At 44.3% G+C, this 27,512-nt stretch overlaps 1 protein-coding gene across 3 annotated transcripts in view; it reads right to left on the reverse strand.

Moving 5' to 3' along the window:
* Window positions 1–587: 587 nt before the first annotated feature.
* The window catches only part of LOC117369338 (suppressor of tumorigenicity 14 protein-like), a 66,295-nt gene continuing 39,370 nt past the window's right edge, over window positions 588–27,512 (reverse strand). For all 3 annotated transcript variants that reach the window (XM_033963795.1, XM_033963793.1, XM_033963796.1), the window contains 13 exons: window positions 24,489–24,723; window positions 24,196–24,332; window positions 22,819–22,916; window positions 22,607–22,716; window positions 15,858–15,988; window positions 15,616–15,720; window positions 15,162–15,269; window positions 8,478–8,591; window positions 7,547–7,669; window positions 3,292–3,475; window positions 2,557–2,825; window positions 2,272–2,408; window positions 588–1,046 (listed from right to left, as the gene is read on the reverse strand). In XM_033963795.1, coding sequence (XP_033819686.1) covers window positions 885–1,046; window positions 2,272–2,408; window positions 2,557–2,825; window positions 3,292–3,475; window positions 7,547–7,669; window positions 8,478–8,591; window positions 15,162–15,269; window positions 15,616–15,720; window positions 15,858–15,988; window positions 22,607–22,716; window positions 22,819–22,916; window positions 24,196–24,332; window positions 24,489–24,723 — 1,913 coding nt within the window. In that variant the 3' untranslated portion in view covers window positions 588–884. The remainder of the gene's footprint in view (window positions 1,047–2,271; window positions 2,409–2,556; window positions 2,826–3,291; window positions 3,476–7,546; window positions 7,670–8,477; window positions 8,592–15,161; window positions 15,270–15,615; window positions 15,721–15,857; window positions 15,989–22,606; window positions 22,717–22,818; window positions 22,917–24,195; window positions 24,333–24,488; window positions 24,724–27,512) is intronic.

A 27,512-nucleotide genomic window follows, 5' to 3' on the forward strand; every position in this document is an offset into this window, starting at 1 on the left:
GATAAGCCAGAGGCTCGGAAGTAAAGGTGAGTCTTTAAAGCAGCCTTAAATTTGATGTAGGGTCATTTGAGATGGAAATCTGGAAGAAGGGCATTTAAAAGAAGGCTCAGTTTCTAGTAGCTAGGAATGTTAGATCTAGGCCAGAAGAAGAGTGCAGTAATTGAGAAGTCTGAGGATAGTACAGAGGCCAGATTGGCGAGGCCAATGGCCCTCCCTGACAGCCAATTTTGGGCAGGCCTGAGCCCAAAGTGGGCAGGACTTTCTCTTCCTTCCCTCCTTTCCCACCCCACCCAATGTAGCATTTCTGTTCTCTTCAGATCGCTGGCAGTGGTTCCTAACATGCTGCCAGCGGCTGACCCAGAAGCCTTCCTTCTGACACAAAACCCAAACTGGACAGGCCAGGATCACCCCGTGACTACTCCTCTGGGGTCGGCAGGCTGTGTAAAGTGCCCAATGAGTTAAAACTTTAAACTGTAACCTATTCTTTAGAGACAATAATATTGGTAATCAAATCTCTATCCACTAGTCAGATACTCCACTCCAGATGAGTACTTTTTGAGGTAACAAGTTTTACTGAAACTAGGTGATGTGGTATTTCCCAGATTTATTAGAAAGACATCATCTGTAAACAAAACTACATTCCTAAGTCTTGAGATGACCTCCACTAGGCGAAATGTGGCTTCAATATGAATACATGTTAAAAAGGCACTTTTTAATTATTTATTAAAAAACTTATTTACAAAATTTGTAAAAGAGTCTTCATGTTGAAATCCAAAATTTAGAAAGATGCACACTATTTACATTTTAGTTGGGGGAAATATTAATGTTCAGCTTTGCCATGAGTGCACTGGTAACGCTCTGCTCTGAGAACCAAAGGGGGCTTCTCAAAGTCCAGTTTGTATTTTCACCCATTCTCGCAATTCTGTCATACGGCTGTAGATACCAGGATTGTTTTTTCGTGCACAACCCTCACCCCAGCTGACGATGCCACATAGGAACCAGGGGCCTCCATTCTGACTGCAGGCCAAGGGTCCACCTGAATCACCCTGTAATAAGAAAGGCCAGGAGTGAGGCTCAGGAAGGTGAAAGGTCAAAGAAATATCTGTAGTCCCACCCTTGCTTTTCCAAACCACCTCCTCACCATCTCATCTTTTCAGCCACTGACTAAGCTACATGATCCTCCCCTTCATTTAGCTACACTATTAGCCCTCTGCATTCTTCAATTTTTTTATTCATTACCCCATTTAATCTAATCTAATCTGATACTTGGCTTTATATAACTAGTCTTCATTCTAAGAAAGCTCGACTCGGTTTACAATAGTTAACTTAAAAAAATATAAAAGAAAAATTTTGAAAATAATTAATTTCCAAAATGTTTAGTGAATAAAGTAGTTTTCAAAAGCTTACGAAAAAATAAAAGGGAACCAGAGCTTTTTATAAGGAGCGGAAGATCTTTCCAAAGTTGAGAAAACTTAAAAATCAAAGATTAGGCAAAAAAATCTTAACTCCTCTAATCCCTTTTCTGGAAGGGAGAGATAATTTATATTGCTGGTTGCTCCTTGCAAAAGAGAATCTGTAAAGATTCCAGGATAAAGGAACTAGTCCACTGCCCCTTCTATATTAAGATATTTGAACTGATGAGAGAACGACAGAGAAGGTCAAAGTACACTGAATATATAAAAAAGGAAAAAAAAATCCACTAAGAGCCTTCAAAAAAAATAGGGACAGGTCTTTATTGAAATGACCTGACACAGGCTAAGGTTCGGCACACCAGTGCCTGCCTCAGGGGCTGTTTTATGTGATGACAGACCATTTCCAGCTGGGATGTTGATTGTGTATCTGTCTTTAATTGTATCCATTTTACAACTGATTTTCATATAAAATGACTCCTCGGGCAAGCATTTTGGGTCATTTTTTTGAAGGCACTTGGAATTGTTAAGAGGCCATGGATCCTAGCTGTATCTGCATACACACTGGAGCATGTAATTGGAGACAATGAGTTTATGTGCAAAGATGTACAAGAAGCCAATTATTAGATTTTGGAAATATTTTAGGAACAGATAAATATCACCATGGCAGTTATCCTCTCCTGTTGCAAAATTGATCTTAACATGATGAATATTAACCAGTTAAAATCAATTAATGCAGAACCTCATTTATTTGGATATATCAGCTCCATGTTCAGCAGCACCCCAGTAAGGGAGGCAGTCAGGCAGGCAGAGCGATGTTAAGAGACCACAAATGTATATTATCAGCAGGCTATTCCCCTACCTGACAAGCATCAACGCCTCCAGTTAGGTACCCACTGCACAGCATCCGAGGAGTCACCTGTCCCCGAGTTACGGAGTTACACACAGTGTCATTTATAATTTTCACTTCAGCCTTTTGAAGCATTCGAGCTAACTGCCCTGCAAAGCCATATGACATATGTGATAAATTCTAAGGGCTCAGCTGGTGAAACCATGAAGGGGTTGGGGAGGGAGGAGAGAGAAAAAAATACCAAAGGGAGAAAAAAAAAAGGGGTAGGGGTAAGCAATATGTAAGATGCAAACATACCATTCTCACCGAGAAGCCCCCAGCCAGTAACCCAGCAAGACATGCCAGAGGGGAAGATGTGTGTCCGTGCTGGGAGGCAGATGGGGTGAATAATGTTGGAGAAGACCAGTGGCTCCTTAAGCTCCAGCAGGGCAATGTCATAATCAAAGGTGTTGTGGTTATAGAGGGGGTGTGTGGTGATGGATTTCACACCCCTGACCTGCACATTTTGCATGTCCCTCTGGCCATGAAGACCACTGTACGTATTCCAGTTCCGAGCATCAGCATAGCTGTAAGAAGTAGAGACATCTAGATTTAATTCTTCCTCCCTGTACAAGACCACTAGGAAAGCATGTTACAATAAGCCCTCATATTTGACAAATAATTTGGTAATGGTAGCACATGTTACTGTCATGACCCTCAAGAGCCTGGTGTGAAAAAGCTTAAGACCTATTTGTTCGTTGATTGTACTGATGCTATTTTATACATATTTGTTTAGAGATCATGAATTTGAGGCAACAAATTAAAGTTTAATTCAACTAAGTGCCTCCTAAAGGGGGAGATAGAACTGAGTAATCCCAAGTTCTTATTCTCAATGTACCCCTTACAAACAGGAGCATAACAAAAAAACACAGTTACCCTCACTATCAGAAGGGATAGGGGTTCAGAGCTGAACACTCATAGGCTCCTCTCACGGACATAGAACCTCTTGTGGGAATGTGACTGCAGAAAATAACCCTATTTCACAAGACTCACTTGGCTTCCCTGGTTCTCTGGAAGCAATGAGCTGCAGACACAAGCCAGTGCTTGGAGATGATGGAGGCCCCACATGTGTGGCCCTGTCTGCCGAAGTGTAGGCTGACCTGCCAGGGCCACTCCCCGACATCAGCATCTGTGCCTCCCACGATACGGTTGTGTTTGTATGGACGAACACCACAGTCTGAGAATAGAGAACAGAGGATAAACTTCATATAACTTCATTGAGCAGAATAATACAAAAATTCAGTACATCTTGTTTGCACTGCAGCCCATTTGTGATATATAGATGACTCATCATTGCAGGACATGGGGGGCGATTCAGCGCTGAACTGGCGGCAATGAATCATCCAAGACTCCATGGAACTGGGTAATTTGGCAACTAGGGCTTCAGAGACCAAGGCCTTAGTAGGCCAAAAGCCTGCTATCCCTTTACATAACAATTCAGCCTTAAGGGATTCATCTGCATACAGCTGTACTATTCCTTCTCTTTTAGAGAATTGCTTATATTATGGAGATGACATTTCTAGTTAATACTTTTTTTAATTCCTACTTATCGCTTAACCTGATCCATTAATAATCTTTTGGGGAGAGTGGGGAACAGACAAGTAATTCCATACTAGTTCAAATTGTTGGATTTCATGGGTTCCATTATGAAGGGAAAAATATCTCAGCAGGCTGAGGCAGTGGTGTACCTAGCATATGTGACACCTGGGGCCCATCATTTTTTGACCCCCCCATCTATATCAAAAATATGATTTTTAGTAACAATCCACATATCGCACAACAAGAGTGTACCTAGGAAAAGGCAGCATCTTAAACACTGCAGTGAGCACTAGAACACCAACACATACACTGTAAAACTAAACAAGCCAGATCTCGCACAGTCAATTGAACCTGTAGTCAATGCCAACTGAAAACTATGTCTTTTACATACACACAGAGCAGATACACCCTCACCCAATATGGAATAATCACAACCTAAAAATAGAAATATGTAGACAAAAGAAATCAGACTCTGCATACAATGCAACACCACAACACCACAAAAACAGTGATACATGTTCCCTAATACTGTGCAAAATATAAAGACAGTAGATGTAAATTTGAAAAAACTGATACATAACAATCACCACTTTACAAATTAACAAATAAAAATAAAACGAATAATAAGAAATAAGAAAATACCATTTTATTGGACTAATCCATTTTTCAATTAGCTTTCAGAGGCCAAATCTTTCTTCAGAACAGTACAGTATACTGCTGTTATGGGATCCTGTCCTGAGGAAAGGGGTTTAGTCCAAAAAATTGCCTTATTTCCATTTCCTATTTATAAACTTTTATCAATACAGTTACAATACTACTTGATTCTAAGTAAAGCAACAAAAAAATATTTCTACCTTTTGTCGTTTCTGCTTTAATCATCTTCTTTGCTCTCTTCTTTCTATACAGCATTTGTCCTCTCTCCCTTCTATGCAACATCTGCCCTCTCTTTGCCCTTTCCACCCAGCTTCTGCCCACTCTCTCTACCACTTCCATCTACTGCCCACACTCTCTCTGCCCCTTCCATCTACTGTCCACCATCTCTCTCTTCCATATGGCATCTTCCTATGTCCCTTCAATAAACTGTATATCTGGGGTCCCCTCTCTCCTTTGCACATGATTCATTTCAGCTTCACCCCTCTCCATTTTTATGTTTCCACCCCCTCTCCTATGCTTTGGCATCTCTCTCTTTCTCTTCTCCTTTCCTTCCTTCCTTCCTTTACACTCCACACCATGGTGTGGTATCTCTATCTCCTTCCCTTCCCTCATGCCATGGCATCTATTCCTCCCCCTCCATGGTCTGGTATCTCCTTTCCTTTTTTCCTTTCACTCCCTCCCATGGACTTGGCATCTTTGGTTCCTCTCCCTTCTCCCTCCTTCCCTCTCTCTCCCCAATTGGGTGCTGCAGCAGCAGCATGTCTCCCCCCTTGCCTGTGCGGTATTTCTACCCTCCTCCCTTCCCTGTGCAGCAGCAGCATGTCTCCCCCCTTGCCTTTGCAGCATTTCTCCCCCTCTTGCCTGTTCAGTATTTCTACCCTCCCCCCTTCACTGTGCAGCATTTCTACCCTCCCTCCTTCCCTGCCCAGCATGTCTATCCTCCCCCCTTTCCTGCCCAGCATGTCTGGCCGGCTCCCCTGCTGATAGCCGCAGGTGTCCGCTCCTCGCACAATCCACGGCTGCGTCGGAAGCCTTCTCTCTGATGTCAGAGGGAACACTTCCGGCACAGCTGCGGATTGCATGAGGAGTGGCTTTCAGCAGGGGAGCCAGCCAGAAGATGAGCAACGCCGGTGAGCACCTGCGGACACCCCTGTTTACTGCCACTGCTGCTGGTTAAGGCATTTCCTTTTCTTTTGAACACAATACAAGCACATCTGCTATATACATTTCCCAAAGCTAACATATTTTAGTCAATAAATTCCGTTTTTTACCTTTGTTGTCTGGAGACTTATTTTTCCATAAAGTTGGTCCCATTTTCTTTTTTCCGCTTTCCCATCTTCTGTAAATTCTTCTGTTGCTATCCATTGGTTCCTCCTACCATGGTCCAGCATTTATCCCTTTCTCATCTTTCGCCCCTGCCCACCAGTCTCATGCCCAACATTTCTCCTTCTATCACCCATCTCCAGCACCATGCCACATCTCTCCCTCCATTCCCTTCACCACTATGTCCAACATTCCTCCCTCTTGCATCCATTTCAATCTGTCCGTTCCACCACAATATCTGTACCTCACTCCCTCTCTATGACCAAAAATTATTTCTTCCATTTCCCGTGTACACAATCATCTCTTTCCCTCCTTTCCTCTCTCCCAAGTTCATGCCTTCTGTGTCCAAAAACGCACTCCCTCTCCCACCTCTTTCCCTCTCTTCCTTCATCCTCTCTCCCAAGTTCATGCCTTGTGTCCAAAAACGCACTCCTTCCCCCACCTCATTCCCTCCCTTCCTCCATCCTCTCTCCCAAGTTCATGCCTTGTGTCCAAAACGCACTTCCTCTCCCACCTCAGCATCTCTTTCCCTCCCTTCCTCTCTCCCAAGTCCATGCCTTTTGTGTCCAAAAACGCATTCCCTCCCCCACCTCAGCATCTCTTTCCCTCCCTTCCTCCATCCTCTTTACCAAGTTCATGCCTTGTGTCCAAAAATAACTCCCTCCCCCACCTCATTCCCTCCCTTCCTCCATCCTCTCTCCCAAGTTCATGCCTTGTGTCCAAAAACGCACTTCCTCTCCCACCTCAGCATCTCTTTCCCTCCCTTCCTCTCTCCCAAGTCCATGCCTTTTGTGTCCAAAAACGCATTCCCTCCCCCACCTCAGCATCTCTTTCCCTCCCTTCCTCCATCCTCTTTACCAAGTTCATGCCTTGTGTCCAAAAATAACTCCCTCCCCCACCTCATTCCCTCCCTTCCTCCATTCTCTCTCCCAAGTTCATGCCTTCAGTGTCCAAAAACGCACTCCCTCCCCCACCTCTTTCCCTCCCTTCCTCCATCCTCTCTCCCAAGTTCATGCCTTGTGTCCAAAAATGCACTCCCTCTCCCACCTCAGCATCTCTTTCCCTCCCTTTCTCTCTCCCAAGTTCATGCCTTCTGTGTCCAAAAACGCATTCCCTCCCCCACCTCTGCATCTCTTTCCCTCCCTTCCTCCATCCTCTTTCCCAAGTTCATGCCTTATGTCCAAAAATGCACTCCCTCCCCCCTTTTGTGTTCCGCGTTTGCCTCCCAGCCCTCATCTTAGCAACTTTCTCAGCCAAATGCAGCTCAAGCCACGAGGCTCGTCGTCCATTTCCTGCCTGCTGTGCCGCGCACACATAGCCAACTGGAAGTTTTCCCTGATGTCAGCGCTGACGTCGGAGGGCGCGGCAGGGCAGGCAGGAAATGGAAAACGAGCCTCGTGGCTTGAATTGTATTTAACCCCGCAGGATCCCCGCGGGTCCCCCGTTGTCCCCATTCAGCTCTCTCCTGTGCACCCCCTTGGGGCGTGCACCCAGGGCGGACTGCCTCCCTCGCCCCCCCTAGGTACACCACTGGGATGAGGTAAGGTTTATGGAAAACTGTGTTTTGCAGTTAATCTTGGGGAAGATATAGTCTGATCTGAGAACCTACCAGCAGATTGTGCTAATGACAGCCCAATCTCCATGAACTGGATGAATCAGTCTGCCAAGCTTTTTAAGAACATAGCACAGCTTCAATCAGTTTACCAACATCTCCCCCTACCCACAGACTCACTGCAGCTCTCCTCGTCAGACCCATCCTCACAGTCTCTCTTCTGGTCACACTCTGGATTCACTTGGCTGGTGCAAGCTCCATTCTTACACTGGTACGTGAAATCTGTGCAAACCCCCACAGTGACTGGTGAGCAGACATGAAGGAAAAAGGAAAAAAAAAAAAAGAACAATGAATCACCAAACAAAATATAACCACCCAGCAAACAGTGTCCTTAGAGTCCCAGAGTTCACCATAGGACTCGAGCATAGCCAGAGCTGGTAGAGCTCAGGAATGTGCCAATGTATTAATTCAAAGGTGTACCCCCAGCTAATCTGATCCTAAAAACCAAGTCTCAAGAGCCTTTAAAGAAGAACATTTTAACCTTATATTTAGTCATTAAAAAAAGGATTTCAAGCAGGAAAAGCTTAAAACCCACCTAACACTTTAAACAGATCAGTCCTAGTTCTGGAGGAGTGTAGGGGATCTCCATGTTTCATGTCAAACTTACCACTTATTTTTAACAGAGAGCTGTTTCATACTGGGTCAGACAAAAGTTCCATGAAATCCAGCAGTCCATCTCTGACAGTGGTTAATCCAGGTTATAAGTGCTCTATAGGATCCCCATGTTGATCCATTACTGCTGCTCATTCCTGGGGATAAACTAGTGGCTTCCCCTTCCACTACCCTAAAGCCTACATGGATATAATGCTTTACAGACTTTTTCTCTACAGCTTATCAAAATTCCTTTTCAACCCAGCTATGCTTTACTGCCTTGACAATATCTTCCCAACAAGAGAATTCCACAGCTTGACTGTGCACTGAGTGAAAAAAAAGAACCTCCAATTTGTTTTAAATCTACCACCTGCTAGTTTAATAGCATATACCTTACTGTTGGTACTAATATCATCAGTCTGTGCCCCCCCCCCCTCGGGCAGCTCCTCCCAAGTCTTACCGTTGGCACAGTCGGCCTCGTCACTGAAGTCTGCACAGTCAGGCTGACCATCACACTTTTTTATGCGGGGGATGCAGACCTCGTTGTTACACTTCCACTGCTCCGAGTTACAACCTAGTCCCAGAGGGAAGGGGAAGAATGCAAGGGATGGAAGACATTTGAATAATATATCTAAAATGGTGGAAGTGGGTAAATAATAAATATAAATGCTCCACTTTCTAGACTGAGAGCACTATCTCAATGGAAGAAAAGCCTCAGGTTTATGCTCTACCAAGATATAACCTGAGGCTTTTCTTCCGTTGAGATAGTGCTCTCAGTCCAGAAAGTGGAGCATTTATAATTATTATTTATTAGGCATTTGAATAAGCCACTATGTGGAAAGGGGTTTCCTTTGCTTTCTCTTGAGCTAAAAGTGGAAAGGTGGCATTAAAACCCCCCTCAGCATGCTGCAATGAGTCGACTAACAGCATCCCATGGCTCTTGGAAGAAGGAAGAGGTGCTATCCAGAGACAAACATTGCAGGTAACATAGGATCTGGAAAAGGTCGGGCAGAATAGCATTGTTGTACACCTTTAACATGTGATCTCCCTGAACATCAGGATATGACAGCCACACTGTGGTGACATCACAGCTGATGGCACAGATTGGCCCTTGTCACAAAGCTCAGAAGACCTTTAAATAGTTCTCTGAACAGCACAGTAGTTCCTGCCTCAGGTGGCAGGATTCAAATTCTTTCAATTATTTAAAAAGCCAACTTCAATGGAGAGAAGCCTTTGATAACGAGGTTTGTTATAGTTGTATCAAAGTTGATTACTGTATATTTTTTTGAAAGTCTGGTATGCAGTGACGTACCTAGCATATGTGACACTCAGGGCCCATCATTTTTTGATACCCCCCATCTGTATGAAAAACATGATTTTTAATAACATCACACAAGAGTGTGCCTAGGAAAAGGCAGCATCTTACATACTGCAGTGAGCAGCACATCAATTCACCCATTGTAAAACTAGACAAGCCAGACTAGTACAAATCATTCCTGCACAGTCAATCCTAACAAAAAACCATCTCTTTTTGAACACACAGAACACAGAAAACACCTTTGCCTAGTATGAAATATGTAATCACAAACTAACCCCTCCCCCTTTTACAGAACTGTAATGTTCTTTTTAGCTATGGTGGTAACAGCTCAGACGCTCATAGAATTCTGAGCATCAGAGCTGTTACCACCACGGCCAATGCTAGAAAACGCTCTACAGTTTTGTAAATGGGGAGATAAAATAGAAATACGTAGACAAGGGTTAAACTGAAGCACCAAGAAGCTGGACTCTGCATACAATGCAACACCACAGAAACAGCAATGCATCTCCTCTAAAGCAAAAAATAAATAAATAGAATTTTTTTCTACCTTGTCTTCTCTGGTTTCTACCTTGTCTTCTCTTCCTTTCATCCACTGTCTATTCTCTCTCTGCCCTTTCTATATGGCATCTTCTCTCCTTCTATTCCCCTTCCAGAAACTTTATGCCTCCCCCTTCCATCTCTCCCTTCACCCCCATTGGTCTAGCATCCATCTTCTTCCTTTTCCTCCTCCAATGGTCTGACATCTCTCTCCTCTTCTCTCCTCCACCCCCATAGTCTGGCATTTCATTCACTCCTCTCCCCCCCCACTTTCATCAGCATTTGCCCCCTTTCCCTCCAACCCAATTCCATGCAGTATCCTTCCCCTTATGTCTCTTTCCCCTTTCCCTGCCCCCTTTCTCTCCCTCCACCACCCTTCCATACCACCCTGACCCCTTTTCTCACCCTTCACCACCCTTCCATACCACCCTGACCCCCTTTCTCACCCTTCACCACCCTTCCATACCACCCTGACACCCTTTATCTCCCTTCACCACCCTTCCATACCACCCTGACCCCCTTTTTCTCCTTCCACCACCCTGCTATGCTCCTTTCTCTCTCCATCCAAATCAGCAAGGTCTCACGATGACTGCTTCTGCTGCCTCGGCTCTGGAAGAGGTAAGTGATGTCGCAGGGGGGTGGGCAGGCAGACGCAGGGAGTTGCGGCAAGGTCTCGCGATGACTGCGACTGTTGGTCCACCTCCTCCGACGTCACTTACCTCTTCTGGAGCAGAGGCGGTAGACGCAGTCATCGCAGGACCTTCCTGCACTTCAGCTTGGCTGCCGACTCTGCTCCGGAAAAGTACGCATGGGGGGCCCACGTAGATGGTCTCCGTACGCAAGGGTTGTGGACAACCACAGATCGTCGATGTCACATCAATCTGTTGGAACTCAGAGCGATTTTTCTTGCTCTCAAAGCTTTTCTTCACCTCCTTCACGACCAAGTAGTCCTGGTTCGGACAGACAATCAAGTGGTGATGTATTATGTCAACAAGCAGGGCGGGACGGGATCCCACTCCCTTTGTCAGGAAGCTCTGAAGTTGTGGCATTGGGCGATTTCTCACATCTTCCTTCGAGCCCTCTATATTCAGGGTCAGCAGAACTGCCTTGCAGACAAATTGAGTCGTCTGCTTCAGCCTCACGAATGGACGCTCAATTCCCCCACACTTCGTCAAGTTTTTGCTCGGTGGGGAACTCCTCGGGTAGACCTCTTTGCATCGCCCAGCAACTTCAAGCTACCTCTGTTTTGTTCCCGCATTTTCTCGCCTCATCGACTCGAGGTGGATGCTTTTCTTCTGGACTGGGGGAGTCAGTTTCTTTATGCCTTCCCTCCTTTCCCTCTTATTCTCAAAACACTTGTCAAGCTGAAGTCGGATCATGCCACGATGATTCTCATAGCGCCTCGGTGGCCCCGACAACCTTGGTTCTCCCTTCTTCTTCAACTCAGCATCAGGGAACCTCTTCTTCTGCCGGTTTTTCCTTCTTTGCTCACTCAGAGTCAGGGGTCCTTACTTCATCCCAATCTGCAGTCTCTTCTCAATTCTCTCAGTCTGTTCAAGATGTCTTTTTGGCTTCCAGGAAGCCGTCCACTCGTCAATGTGGACTAGATTCTCGACTTGGTGTTCCAGTCGTCGTCTTCAACCGATGTCTTCCTCTTTAGTGTCAATTCTGGACTATTTGCTTCATTTATCACAATCAGGCCTCCAATCCACATCTATTAGAGTTCATCTTAGTGCGATTGCTGCTTTTCATCAACCTCTGGATGGGAAACCTCTCTCTGCACATCCCCTGGTTGCTCGCTTTATGAAGGGTCTTTTTAATCTTCACCCTCCGGTCAAACCGCCTCCTGTTGTATGGGATCTTAATGTTGTTCTGGCTCAACTGATGAAACCTCCTTTTGAACCAATTGACTTGGCTCATTTTAAATATCTTACTTGGAAAGCTGTATTCTTGATTGCCCTCACTTCTGCTCGTAGAGTCAGTGAGTTACAAGCTTTGGTTTCGGACCCGCCTTTCACGGTTTTTCACCATGACAAGGTGGTTCTTCGTACACATCCAAAATTCTTACCTAAAGTAGTGTCAGATTTTCATATCAATCAATCTATTGTTCTACCGGTCTTTTTTCCTAAACCGCATATTCACCCTGGTGAGGCGTCACTGCATACTTTGGACTGTAAACGTGCTTTGGCGTTTTACCTTCAACGTACTCAACCTCACAGGACATCTCCTCAACTTTTCATATCTTTTGATCCAAATAGGTTGGGGCGTCCTGTCTCGAAGCATACCATCTCCAACTGGATGGCTGCTTGCATTTCTTTCTGCTATGCTCAGGCTGGTCTTTTTCTGCAGGGTCAAGTGACGGGCCATAAAGTTAGAGCTATGGCGGCATCTGTTGCTTTCCTCAGATCACCTATTGTGGAAATTTGCAAGGTTGCCACTTGGTCCTCGGTTCATACTGTCACTTCTCATTACTGTCTGGATACTTTATCCAGGAGGGATGGCCATTTTGGCCAATCTGTTTTGCAAAATCTTTTTTCGTAAATTGCCAACTCCCTCCATCCCTTTTTACTTAGCTTGGAAGTCACCCATGTGTGGGAATATGCTGCCTGCTTGTCCTGGGATAAAGCACAGTTACTTACCGTAACAGTTGTTATCCAGGGACAGCAGAGAAAGAAAGCACCATGTTATGATCAAGTGAAGGTGGCTGACCAAAAGAGGAACCTGATACAGAAGAATTAGCAGCAGGAGAGGATTAGAGAGTCTCAGTGGAGACATGCTCACTGTGCTCAGGAGGAGATGCAGAATGCTGAAGAGTTCAGTGATAAGAAACAGAACTTCTGCTTAAGTGTACCGATACCAATGAGAGTTGAAGGCAGATCTGTGTCTAGTTGAATGCCAGCATCTGGAGAAGCCTTGGTGTCATGCAGAGTCTTGGTGCCTAGGAGAGGTGAGTGTCGGTGTTAAGGAGAAAAAGAGCTTTGGTGTTGGGAGAAGTCAGAGCTATGACGTTGGCCTGAAGGGCTTCAGCAACAGGAGTGCATTAAGATAGCATGGTGACAGTGTCAGTGTCTCTGTGGGCTGCCCAAATTGGTGCCAGAAGCTGAAGCAGACACAGAACACTCACCTTCAGTCAATTGGTGAGAAGCTGAAGGTGGTAATGATAGTCTCTTGTGGTGTGTGAAGAAAAGGGGTTTTGGAGCCCTCATTTGAAAGTCTCTCAGTAATTGTATGTAAAGACTTTTAAGAGGAGGTTGGGTTAAAACCCACCTACAGTAAAGAAGCAAGTAAAGCGCTTGTACTACCTCTGGTATGGATAGACTGCCTGAATATGTCGTTTAAATTTTTGCTCTCTGGACCTGTGGGTTTTTTAAAGACATGTGAGCATAGTGTTTGTAGTGAGCCGGGTCATGCGAGGAGCCCAGATATAAGAGTAGTACACATTTCTTATAAAAATCTGTAATAGATATTTTACTGCTACAGGAAGGGTTTCTTGATTCCGGATTTCTTGCTCATGATGAAAAATCAGTCGTTAAGACTAATTGAACTTTGTTTCAAAAGTTGAAGCAACATGGGCAGTTTGGCTACCAACTGCTTTGGCAGTTGAAAAGTAACTGAAAGGATTTGAATCCTGCCGCCTGAGGCAGGAACTACTGCACATGCTCAGAGACCTGTTTAAAGGTCTTCTAAGTTATGTGACAATGGCCAATCATCGTCTTCAGCTGTGATGTCACCTCATGTGGCTGATGTGAATCCTACTTGTCCATGGAAAGGGACAGTGATGGGGGTCATAATTCTGCCTCTTTACTCCTGCCTATCCCCAGAATGAAAAATACACAGGATTGAGGGTTGGGGGGAGTGATTAAACACAAAGCTGGCCACAGGCACATATTTATTTATTTTTAAAATTTATATACCATCTACAACTAAATGGTTTCCATACAACCATACACAATAAAACATGCCAAGCATTAGTACATTTTAAAGAATGACCTTCCTCCCCCTCTCATTTTAAAAGGAAGCACACACCAGAGGGAAGGAGCAGTGAGAAGACAGAGACTTCCTAATTCTAACCCCTCCATGCTCCACTTGCCTGTTAATGCTCAGCCTATGGTACCTTAGAGAATGACACGGTCAAATTTGTCCTCTTCCCTGCTGGATCTAACTCCATCCTCATCCCATCCCCGCAAGTTATGTCCTAGTCCTATCCGTGCAAGCTCTGTCCTTATCTGCATAAGCCTTGAACACTTCTTGTAGGGATGGGGCAGGGATAGGGACAGATCCTGTGGGGACAGGACAAATTTGTCCCCGTGTCATTCTCTAGTACTTATCTCATGAACGACCCCTTGAAACAATGAGTGTGTGTATGGGGGGAGGCAGAGATGAAGAGGAGATGGAGGTGAATTCAAAGAGATTGAGAATGGGGGAAGTGCAAGGGGGAAGAGGATTTGATGAAAGAACTCAAGGAAAGTGTAAAATGGACAGGGAAGGTAACAGGACTCTGAAAGGCATAGAAGGAAAGAGAGGGGGAGAAAGAGCAGAACTGAAGATGAGAGTGGGGGAGAAGGATTGAGGAGATGAGGTACCTAGGGCTTCATAACAGGCTGGTGAGACAAATGTGACCAGGGATATGTCTAGTGTAAAAGATTAGCTCCCTCACAGTCCTCGCATAGCTACCTTCATTATCTGTGGGGGCTTCCTCTTCTAACTGGTCACAACTTGAGAGGGAGGACCTTCATCAACAACTACCTAAAATGTCATTTCACCTTGAGATGGTCCATTTGCACTTTTCTCAAACCCTGGATCAGCCCATGTGTCCTGCATGAAATACAATCAGCATGCTTGTCCCATGACTGAATTTCACACAATATAGATGGAGTGAGCTAGGATTTTAGAAAATGGAGAGGGGATGATGGACAGCTCTCCTTTTCCCTCTCCTTACATGGTCATCTCAATCGTCTCATATAAAATCTCTCTATCTTCGTAAGGTTCTTTCCCATATTACCCACCCTTCCCCCTTTAGGGTGCTCTTATCGTTCCTTCCTCCTCTTGGATTCTCCTCAGTCTCTTTCATCTCTCTTCTTCCTTTAAGATTCTTCGTAGTATTTTGGGTCTAGACTGAAGAGGACCATTCTGCTGCAGGATAGTTTTATTTAAAGCAGGAAACAAAAAAAGTCAGATAAATAGAGAAAACAGGTTGCGTGTGCATGGGGGGGAGGAGGGGGTGTCAGGTAGGTCATGCTTTATTCCCATTGGTTCTTGCCTCACTTGGGGTTCCTGCTAGAGACTTACCACACTGCTTCTCATCGCTGTTGTCCCCACAGTCATTACTGTGATCACACAGCCAGAGCCGAGGTTTACAGAGGCCATTGTCACAGTGAAATTGATCAGAGCTGCAAACTGCAAAAAGCAAACAATGGAAATATTCAGCACAGCATTTTCACTGAAGGTTCATTACTGTATGGCAGTACCCCAAAACACATGCAAAAACCCTACCATGACAAATGTTGGGAGGAAGGCATACACAGCTCCAAACAAATCCCCTTCAGACCTCTCAAACAAGATCTTCTTCAAAGTGTTACTTGTGCCATGGGAAAGTGGAGGAGGCTGAGACTGAGGTAAGGGGTATCAAAGTCCCATTTAATAATAGTGATCTATGGCACACAGTGGTCTGGTTCCTAGCCTGAACGATAAGCTCTAATATTGGGCCATGGGTGATCCAGGTACTGGTTCTGAACTTTCTTACCACAGTTTCTTTCATCACTGAGATCCCCACAGTCATTCCAGCCATCACAGGTGAGGGAGACAGAGATGCACAACCCGTTGCTGCAGGCGAACTGCCCTGGGCAAGCTGTAATGAGAAGTGAAATATGTTAGTTAGTCTCTAAAACAGAGAAAAGTGTAGGTGGGATGAGAAAAGCTCTCTGCTCCAGCCCCCCCCCCCCTCCACATACACTACTAGAAGCAGCAAGTGTTGGATATACATACGGTTTTGGGGGTCATAGGCACTGTACTCTGCCAGGAAGCCCTTGTCTGTAAAGGACGCATCAGAGTGAAACTTCACCTCTAGAGTGGGACCAGAGCTGATGAGACCCAGAAAGGAACGCTCTCCACAGTACCTGGGGTGGAAGAGGCACATCACAGAAAAAGCTTAGTGTCTGCCAGTGAGAACACAGAGTAGCTAGTGCTCCATTTTATCCTCATCACCCCAAGCAGCCAGGGAGAACCTTGATATACAAATACATGGGTAGGAAAGGAACCTAGAGGTTATCTCCTGTCTCTAGGCATCTTCAGACCCAGACAGACGTGTGTGATGATTTAATCTTCTCTACAAATCCACCTGCTCCTCCCACCTCTGCAAGGTGCTAGGAGAAATCTCCACAGAGGTCTTTATCACATCTCTATTTCCTCAGCTGAATATTAATGGTCCTTTCCTGGTGAAATACTGTAATCTTCAGTTTTCCCTTTTCTAAAGGATTTGCTCCATTACCTCTACTGCAAGGGCATTCCAATCAATCATCACCCTTTGAGGACAAAAAAGATTTCCTTGTTACTTCCCAATCTTGCCTTCTTTAGCCTCAGTTCATGAATCCTTGTTCTAAGAATGCTTCTGCATTTTTACACCCTCATAATATCATCCCTCTCCTAAATAATATACAGATTTAGTTTAGGACTCTCAGCAGATTATTCCCGTTTTGGGATTTCGGGGTGAACATAAGTTACAAGAAGCACCAAGCAGTTTCAGCTGTTGTGAAGGAGTAAGATGTCATGCGATAGTTAAGCGAATGAGAATCGCAGTTTCAACTCCAGAAAACGCATTAACGAAACACAGAACCTTGTCAGGTTGGACAATGGAATGGAAGCTTGACTGTAGAGGAGTTTAATCAAAATTAGATATTGAACTATTCAAATTTGAAAAGAAAGTCTGTAAGAAGATTCTTTTTTGGATTACTATCCATTGATTTTGGCTTTAGTTATAACAGTAGATTATACTATGTAACATGATTTTTGTTCTAGGGCAATAAGTGGACTTTCTTAATTGCCCATGCCGAAAAAGTATAGAAAGTGTCTTATTCCCATAAAATTGCTTTTGTGACCAGGATAGTCAATTTTTGCAATTTATCTCTTAAAAATGCCAAATTTTCATCTTTTCATTTATATAAAGTCATAAAAAGCAACATATGAATCACAATTAACATGTATTTATATTGAAATTATACAATATATTGAAAATACTGTATTTTTTGCTTCATAAGACGCACTTTTTTCCACCTAAAATTGGGTGGAAATTTCAGTGCGTCTTATGAAGCGAAGGTAACCTTTTTTTAAACACCCCCCCCACCTACCTCGGTGTAACTTTCTAAAATGACCAACATGTTGGGGGTACACGGGCTGACTGCTGCCTGCCGCTGCTTTCTTCTCACCGCCGCTTCTCTCTGCTGGCTGCTGCTGCGCAGCAACTCAAAGAAGGGACAGGAAGGGCCAGTTCTGACGTCGGGCGAAGGCTTGTGGACCGGTGATGTGCATTCACTGCACATTGGCTCTTCCCTTCCCTTCTTTGAGTTGCGGTGTAGCAGTGGCGGACCGGGGCTAGAGGAGGAGGAATCAACGGAGGGTAGGCAGCTTTCAGCGCGCAAGGGGGGGGGAGGATGGCAGTTTCCAGTGCAGCAGGGAGGATGAAGGACAAAGGCTGGAAGGCAGTGAGGGCAAGGAGGCACGAACTCAGGACATGGAAGGCAGGGAGAATGAAGGACAAAGGCTAAAGGCAGTGAGGGGGCACGAACTCGGGACATGGGAGGGAGGTAGGTCAAAGAATAAAGGCTGGAAGGAAGTGAGTGGGAGGGGGCACGAATTTGGGACATGGGAGGGAGGGAATAGAAAGGGACAATTTTGGGGCCTGAGTGAAGAAAGGAAGGAAGGAAGAAAGAAAGAAAGGAAGGAAGGAGACTCATGAAATCACCAGACAACAAAAGTAGGAAAAATTATTTTATTTTCAATTTAGTGATCAAAATGTGTCAGTTTTGATAATTTATATCTGCTGTGTGTATTGTGTGTATATGAAAAATAAAATGAACAGCCTGGCAGGGAAGGGGAGACAGAGTTCAGAGCCTGGTATATATTAGTACACAATTTGGTTTAGAATGTTTTTTTTCTGGTTTTCCTACTCTAAATCTAGGGTGCGTCTTATGGTCCGGTGCATCTTATGGAGCGAAAAATACGGTATATTATATTCAATATATTGAAATTATACAAAGATGACCACAGAAGATTTAGAAGTAAGTAGTTTTTCGAGATATGTGATTATATTTTAAGTCACTTTCTTGAATCAGCCCTCAGATATAGTCTCTCATCATGTTCTTGCGGCGCTGGATTTGAAATTCTAAAAGATCTTTTCAACTTCAGGGCAGCTCCACTGTTATCGGGAGCTGCCCCAGTGAGAAACCAGCCATCTGCCGCAAGGGGAGGAAGTCGGGCCAGTGTGGGAGACAGACTCCGTCCCCAATGTCCCTCTGCCCCTAGACTCCGCCTTCCTGATGTTCCACCAAATTCCCACTCCTCTCACTGGGTCTCCAGACGGTAGGAGCTAACATCTACACAAACTACAAAACTCCTAAAAACATTGCTATTGACACCAACACATCCCCCTCCACCCCTACTTGTGGGTCCAGTATACATGTCCATCCCATCTCATTCACCCACCTCTTACTTATACCCTAAATCCCTTCCCCACTCCCCATGGTCTGGCATTTCTCTCTCCCTCTCTCCATGGTCATACCACCCTTTCTGATCTGTGCCCTTTTTCCCCCCCTTCTCCCTCCCACTTGTAGATCTAGCATCCATGTCCCCTCCTCTCACCCCCCTTCACTTGTGGTCCCAACACTCCTATCCCCTCCCCCACCCCACCACACCCCATGGGTCTTCCCTCTCATTCTCTGACTGACACCCCCATGGATATGGCATCTCCTGCACTTCTGCTGTCCTACTCCTCACCCAATACTCCCTTCCCACGTGCAATTTTAGCTTCCGATCGACCTCTTCATCATGTGGATCCGGTATCTCTTATCTACGGGCAGGGCAGGATTAATTTGGTGAGGGCCCCTAGGCACACAAGTCCACTGGGCCCTCTGCCCCACCCAACCCCACCCCTCCCCATACTGGCCCACCCTCTGCCCCGCCCCCATTTATTTAGCCATTTTATTTACTTCTTTATTTGTTTTATTTTAAATCTAAATATTTAATAAAAATCAAACATTCTAAGAAATGTTATAGCAGAAAATTCTGCCATCCTACTGAAAAATAAAATTGCCTTACTTTCCAGGGTTCTTTTTGGCAGTGTTCACATGTGAAGTGTGGTGCCCAGGGTTAATCATGATCCCCAAAAGGCAAACTGAAATATGCTTCAATGGAGTGAGTACCTCTTGTCTTGATAAATTGGCCGCATACATAGCAAAATGAATCTACTGGATATTTGCAGCCTCTGAATGCCATCTAAAACAATGCAGACATGTTACCAGTTAGGCATCTGGAATTGAACTGAGCTGGTGGGCTTAAGATCTCTATAGTTATACTATACTACTATTTATATTGATGGAAAGTTCTTGAAGCTATTCTAAGGGGCCCTTTTACTAAGACCTATAGCCAAAATTAGTACAAAAAAGGTAAAATTTCAGAATATCAATGTACTGGTCACAAAAGCAAAAGTTTGAAAGGGATGATAACCATTTTCTATATTTTTGTGGCATAGGCAATTAAGAAAGACCACTTATTACCTAGGAAAAAAAATAAAATTTTGTTACATAGTGGATTGTTTTCAGCAATAATTATATTTATACTACAAAAGGACTGTATTTAATGTACGAGATGAATGATAAGACAAATTATACAGTAGTGTTCTTTATTGATGATTAAGGAAATATTTATGTAATAGTGTTTGTTTTTAGCAACATATTAATTTAGACATGATGCTGAGCAGGGATGAAATACATATTATCAAAGAAGGGAAAAAGTGTCTTCGATGGCAGGCTGGCTAATCTACTGAAGAGAGCTTTAAAATAGAAGTGATGGGCCAGGGTGATCAAAGCCCCCTGGTGAGTATAAGCCAAAGTAAATCATTGAATACCTCTACACAGATGGGAAAAGGGGGCAATGTCTGGAAAACAGGATATACTAATGTTCGAAGTATGGGAAACAAGATTCTGGATCTAGAAGCTGTGATGGAAGAAGATGAATTGAATATAGTGATCATGGAGACATGGTTCATGGAGAACAATGACTGGAATGTAGTTATACCAGGCTGTAATCTGTTCAGTAAAGACATGGTAGGAAGGGTTGGCCACTGTTCGAAACAGGATACTGGGCTTGATGAACTTTCGGTCTGTCCCAGTATGGCAACTCTTATGTTCTTATGTAAGTGTCTGAAATTTGGCAACTAAAATTTAATGCTAAGAAATGAAAGGTCATGTATTTGGACTGCAAAAACCCAAAGAAATGGTACAGTTTAAATTATGTGCACAACAGAAGAGCAGGACTTGAGTGTGATTGTATGTGATGGTCTACCTCTGGTAAGGATTGGGACATGAAGTTACCTTTGGTACTGATGGCTATTCGTGCCACGCCTCACCGGTCTACGGGGGTGACGCCTTTTGAAATGATGACAGGTAGAGAAATGACATTATCAATTCATTTGTTGTATAGAATCTTAATGTGGCCAAACAGGTTGAAAAGATGATGGCGAAAGCTAGAATGATGCTAGGGTGCATAGGAGGAGGTATGACCAATAGGAAAAAGGAGGTATTGATGCCCCTGTATAAGACTCTAGTGTACAATTCTGGAGATAAACATCTTCAAAAAGATATAAAAAGGATGGATTCGGTCCAGAGGAAGGTTACTAAAATGGTGCGTGGTCTTCGTCACAAGGCGTATGGGGGAAATTGAAAGTGCTATCTCTTCTGAGATGCATATAACTGTTGAAGAGACTTGGAATCAGCCAAGGTTATTTAATAATCTGTATCCCCTAGCTTCCCAATTGTGATTTACCCTTCTTGTTCTCTTTACTTTTAAATTGTAGTTCTCCCCACTTTCCTATTGTTTCACGTTTGTGATGTATTGTTTAGTCGGTACTCATTTGTTCATTGTTTTCCCCTTTTTAATACAAATTGTAAAACGCTTAGAAATCTTGATTTGTGTTTTATCAAAATTTTAATAAACTTGAAACGTAACTCAATCTGTATACTTTAGAGGAAAGGCGGGAGAGGGGGGATATAATAAAGATGTTTAAATACCTACGTGGTGTACATGCACGAGTCTTTCATTTGAAAATAAGCTCTGGAATGAGAGGGCATAGGATGAAGTTAAGATGTGATAGGCTCAGGAGTAATCTAAGGAAATACTTTTTTACAGAAAGGGTGGTAGATGCATGGAACAGTCTCCCGGAAGAGGTAGTGGAGACAAAGACTGTGTCTGAATTCAAGAAGGCGTGGGATGGGCACGTGAGATCTCGTAGAAGAAGAGCTAATGGTTACTGTGGATGGGCCATTTGGTCTTTATCTGCCATCATATTTCTATGTTTCTATATAATACTACTTGTTTTCATAGACTGAGAATTTAATCAGTCATTATTCTATTTTAATACAATGAAATTTTGTATGATGAAAGTATATTATTAATAGGTTGATTATGTTTAAATGAGTATTTACTCATTTATTCATAAGGAAAGTGTTATTTAGCTTCTGTAGATAATTTAAGAAGATACCTTGCAGAAGCTATATTGATTAGTTATTTTCATGAGATTTAGGAATACTCATAGATTCTGCCTCTAATTATTGCACATTCTTTGGAAGTTATGGCTCCCCAGATAATACTCCAGATGAGGTCTCACCCATGATTTCTGGAGAGACACTCCCCTCTTCCACTGCTTCTAAGGACCTCCTTGACTTCTCTAATACCTTGTAACACCTCTGCTAACCTGGAAATAATCATACATGATCACCCTATACTGATGTGCATCAGGCAAGATTTGTCCCAAGTATCTTGCCCATCTTCCCTCTACTGTGAGAAGCTTCCTTGCATTTCTGTACCAAGCACATGACTATATCTTTTCCATTAAATTTTAGCAGCCATATTATTATTTTTTTCTCCTAGCAGCCATATTCTTGACTATGCCTCAGGCTTTCTTGGATCATTTCCAATTTCTTCTCCTCCTTGGCAGACAAACAACCAATGATCATCCTCCCTCGTACAGAACTCCATTTTATTTAATTGGATTTGGCTCCTGCCTTTTTTAGTTGTAGCTCAACTTGAGTTATATTCAAGTACACTGGGTACTTCCATGCCCCTGGAGGGCTTAACCTTCTTTTGCCTCAGGTAAAGACTTAGATTCTAAGTGACTTGGCCAGGGTCACAAGACATTAGTGGAATTTGAACCAGGCTTCCACAGTTCTCAGTCTGAGCTCTACCTTTAGGCAAATTTTATGTACAGCAATTGCAGACCACTTATCAAGTCATCTTTCAGTGTTCTCTTCTGCTGATTAAAGAACATACCTCTTTCCACTTGGCCTCAAATAGATTTTCAGATGCTTCATATGTTGTTTCAGCACCAAACATGGCTAGGGCCTGCAGAAATGTAACACAGGACCTGGGGCAAGTGGGCTACAGGCACTACTGACCTCTTAATTTTCTCCAGAATTACTAGTGTTATGCCTTCCTTATGCTGGGAAGAGAGAGCAGAGGCCACTTACTTCACACTGGCAATTTCCACATAATCCTTGTTACAAGTGTCATGATTCATTCCTGGCTCTTTCAGCCGGAACATATAGAATTGGACCCGGATCCTGAGATGCGAGGGGACCTGGAGGGGCAAAGAAAAGCTAGATTACCTGGATAAGAAAAAAAAACAAAAACATGAGACCAGTGGAGAAGCTTAGGAGGTAGGAAAGAGCCAACAGTTCACCTGAATGGTCCATTTGCAGTCAATATTTGGTGGGTAGAAGCTAGGATAATAAGGAGAGGTAAAGTTCCCCAAATCGGATGTTAAGGTCTGATCACAGCCTAAGTGAAAGAAAAGGTTCAACGAGAGTCAAATACCATTCCCAACCATAACATACATCCAGTTGTGCTCCTATACCACAATCCTTCTCAGACCTTCCACCTCCTCAAGCACTCACTGTTATACACAATGGGGCTCATAATTGAAACTGAAATACGTCTAAAAATCCATCCAAGTCGGCACCTGGATGATCTAAAAGACAGGTCGTCCAAGTGCCGATAATCAAAATGGCTTTTTAGATGTATCCAGGGACTTTTTAGGTCTCTGAATCCCACTGTGTGCACAGAGCTGAAAGGGGCACTTTTAGAGGAGGGGTTAGGATGGGATATGGGTCAACCTAGACTTAGTCGTCCTGCAGGGATAATCGAAGGTTTGACAAGACTGCTGAGATGGAACTTATACATTGTGACACGATACGTACAAGTGCCTAAAAGGTATCCAAAGTGACCAGATAACCACTGCAGGGACAAAGTAAAGACCACCCCCACCCGTGTTCTCTGATCCCGTTGCACCCCCCCAAAGTTCAGAATAAAATACTTGCCTCCGGAACATCAGCACCTGGCATAGGAAAGCCTAGTAGAGCTGCACAGAGATGGCTTAAGTAGTCTGGGAAATGGGCTAGTGAACCATAGAGAGAAGACCCAGGCCCATAAGCCACTCTAACCACTACATCAATGGTACACATGTGAGCCCACAACCCCCCCCCCAAACCCTACTGTACTGCCAATAGCTGTAAGGGCTATTGGGGTTGTAGACAGGTGGGTAGTGGGTTTTGGGGGGCTCACCATGACCTATAAGGGAGTTGTGGTGAGATGTTTATGTGACATTCTTTTTGTGAAGTTCACAGCAGTGCCCTGTAAAGTGCCCCACTTTGTTGTTATGTCTGGGTGGCCAGTCCATCATAATGCTGGCCCCTCCCATGTCCAAAAGGTCTTACTCTGGGCGTTTGGAACTTGAAAAAAATTTTGGTAGAGAATGTGGTATAAAGATAGACATAGTGGCGGTCTGGATGATCAAACGCCTGGACGTATACAGATAGATGGTTTTCAAAAAAAGCATAATTTAGACGTACTTTTAGAGAATGGCCATTTTGCTGCTGCCAACTTTGGGTGACTAGTGTCCTATGTCCAAATCACACTTAGGCATATTTTTTTTTATTATGGTCTTCCACGGTTACATCCTATAGGATTAACTTCTTTAAATTAATTTTTAGGAGGATTTTTATTCTCAATACTGTTTCATCTCTGGGAACTTCTGGATCCCTCATCTCGAGACTCTTACCTGTCAGCTTTGGAACCTGGGAGAACACCACCTGAAACCCTGGATATGAAATGCTGGAAGTGATGAATGCAATCAAGGCCACATTTCCCGAGGAGAACACAGCCAGTGGGTTGGTTGGGGGACGGTTACCACATTGCCTGCAAGAGACAGATGAAGTGACAATGACAAACTAGCTCAGGGGTTCCACAGGGCAGAAGTGAGGTTCATTAGGAGAATGTGTGACTGTTAGTGCTGATAACAGGAAATGCGGTATATCAGCATGTTATAGTCCATTGACATAGGAGTACACTCACTCTGTGATGATGTTCCCTCGATCTGAGCTCAGAGAGTTGAACACAGTCAGAAAGTCATCCTGACAATTGTCACGGATGTTGAAGGTGGTAAAGGCAAGGCTGATGACACTTCCACGTTCTGCACGCAGTAGATACTGGCAGCGGGCATTGGTTGGGTACCCGGAGGGGAAGCCGGGAGAGGACAAAATTATCTTCTTCCCACTGGGATCGGCATAATAGCTAAATGCACAAGATTCTGGGAAGAAAGCAGGGAGGAATTATAAATTGAAAATCTCACCAAAGGGTAAACAAGGAATCAGCCCTCCACTTCCAGTAACAATATATATGCCAGCCAGCAAATACGTACATACAGGTGTCTAAACACTCCCCCTACCCTTCCCCAGAGCTACAAAGAGATTCTCCATCTCCTCTAAGAAGCTCCCAACTCCTGAGCAAAATTTATGCCTTGCCTAGTACAACCTAGTCTAAGTTGTCAATGAGGCTCAGGAGCAGAGTACCAGTTTTAAGTCCATGTCCCTGACCTGAAGACTTATCTGGGATCCATGAACTCTGGGTCAGTGTTCATAAGAACATAAGAAGTTGCCCCCGCTGAGTCAGACCAGAGGTCCATCTCGCCCAGCGGTCCGCTCCCGCAGCGGCCCATCAGGCCTAGTGCCTGAACAGTGGTCCCTGATTAATTTTGTAACTTACCTCTAATCCCATCCCTATAATCTACCTCTACTCTTATCTGTACCCCCCAATCCCTTTGTCTTCCAAGTACCTATCCAAAGCTTCTTTGAATCCCTGTAGCGTGCTCCTGTTTATCACATCCTCTGGTAGCGCGTTCCATGTATCCACCACCCTCTGTGTGAAAAAGAACTTCCTGGCGTTTGTTCTAAACCTCTCCCCTTTCAATTTCTCTGAGTGCCCCCTTGTACTTATTGATCCCCTTAATTTGAAAAATCTGTCCCTGTCTATTTTTTCTATGCCCTTCATGAAGGTTTCTATCATGTCTCCTCTAAGTCTCCGCTTTTCCAGGGAGAAAAGCCCTAGCTTTTTCAGTCTGTCAGTATATGAGAGGTCCTCCATGCCCTTTATTAGCTTAGTTGCTCTTCTCTGGACCCTCTCAAGTACCTCCATGTCCTTCTTGAGGTACGGCGACCAGAACTGAACACAGTACTCCAGGTGCGGGCGCACCATAGCACGATACAGTGGCAGGATGACTTCCTTTGTCCTGGTCGTGATACCCTTCTTAATGATACCCAACATTCTGTTTGCTTTCCTTGAGGCCGTGGCACACTGCGCCGACGCCTTCAATGTTGTGTCTACCATCACTCCCAGGTCTCTTTCAAGGTTGCTCACCCCTAGCGCTGATCCCCCCATTTTGTAAGTGAACATCGGGGTTTTTTTTCCCTATATGCATAGTGTCGGGGCATTCCTCCCTCTACTTGGCCCAGTGCTCCAGCATGGTGTTGGGTCAGTTTTAGTACAAAAGAAGTATGACCTTGCTAGGGCACTGGACTTGGGACTAGTACTAGTTGAAAGGGAAATATGATCTCCATATCCCAATATGGTGTTTGGGATGGGAGGATTCATTTTGCTCTCTAACTTAATGCTCAAACATGATAATAGGGCCATTATGTTTTGCCTTTTGAATTGATCCATAAATTGAGTTTGTGTTGGCTTTGTGGACAGATTGCAGGTCACTCTTATTTATTTATTTTAAAAATTTATATACTGTTTAAACCTAAACAGGGAGTGTGTGGCGCAGTGGTTGGATCTACAGCCTCAGCACCCTGGGGTTGTGGGTTCAAACCCCGCGCTGCTCCTTGTGACTCTGGGCAAGTCACTCAGTCCTCTATAGCCCCAGGTATGTTAGATAGATTGTGAGCCCACCGGGACAGATAGGGAAAATGCTTGAGTACCTGATTGTAAAAACCGCTTAGATAACCTTGATAAGCGGTATATCAAATCCTAATAAACTTGAAACTTGATATACATAATTCAATAAGACAAATAAAATCAAACAAACCAGATCAGAGTGCAGGAGTAGCCTAATAGTTAGTGCAGTGGACTGAGAACCAGGGGAACTGGGTTCAATTCCCACTGTGTTCCTTTGTGACCCTGGGAAAGTTACCTAAACATCTAGGGCCTGAGTCTATAACCAGCGCCTAACTTCTGACAACTGTGCTGAGCAGCGCCTAATCAACTGCTAGACGCTGTTTACAGAATCATGCCTATTGGCGCTGGCTTGGCTTAGGCATTACTAGGCATCCTCGTGGTAGGTGCTGGTACATTAGACCAGGCAGGGCCAGTGTTGGGGAGGGGGAGGCAAGCAGGGCAGTTGTACTGGGCCCCCCAGGTAAGAGGGGCCTCCAACTGCCTGGTGAGCTGAGCTTCCCTCCCTGTCACTCACTTGCTGCCCTTTCTTTCCTGCCACAGCAGCATGCAAACAGTGACTTATGTCCTCCTGTTCAGTGGAAAACATAAAAATAGTAGCATAGTTGGGGGGGGGGGGGGGAGAGAGGAGGGAGGACAAGGAGGAAAACGGATCGGGGGGCCCCTTTCTTACGTTCAAATCTATTTTATTAAGCAAAAGAAAAAGCAACAGCAAAAATAACGATGGTATACATTTTCATCATACAACCGCGGAGGACTGGACTCTTATGCCCTCCCCGGACCCACCTCCCCCCATCCCCACAGCAAAGAAGCCCCAACCCCCCACCCACCCGTCCCATCCCCCCACAGATACAATAACTCAGAGGCAGGGGTCAGCAAAGACACTGAATAACACAAAATCAAAGGTGAAGTCTATTCAAGACACGGCTACGACTCTCAGGAGTCAAAATGTTCAAATACGGAGTCCAAGTGTGAACAAAGTCTCTGCTCCGGCGTCGAGAAGAACAGGCCAACCGGGCCTCCCAACCCAGCAGTTCATGAAGGCGATTCCTCCAATACCAAAAGGAAGGTGGTTCAGAAGAAAGCCAGCAACACAAGATACATTTCTTCCCCAAAATAAAACATTTACTAAGGAATAATTTTTCA

Source organism: Geotrypetes seraphini, chromosome 11 (assembly GCF_902459505.1).
Source record: "Geotrypetes seraphini chromosome 11, aGeoSer1.1, whole genome shotgun sequence".
NCBI lineage: Eukaryota > Metazoa > Chordata > Amphibia > Gymnophiona > Dermophiidae > Geotrypetes > Geotrypetes seraphini.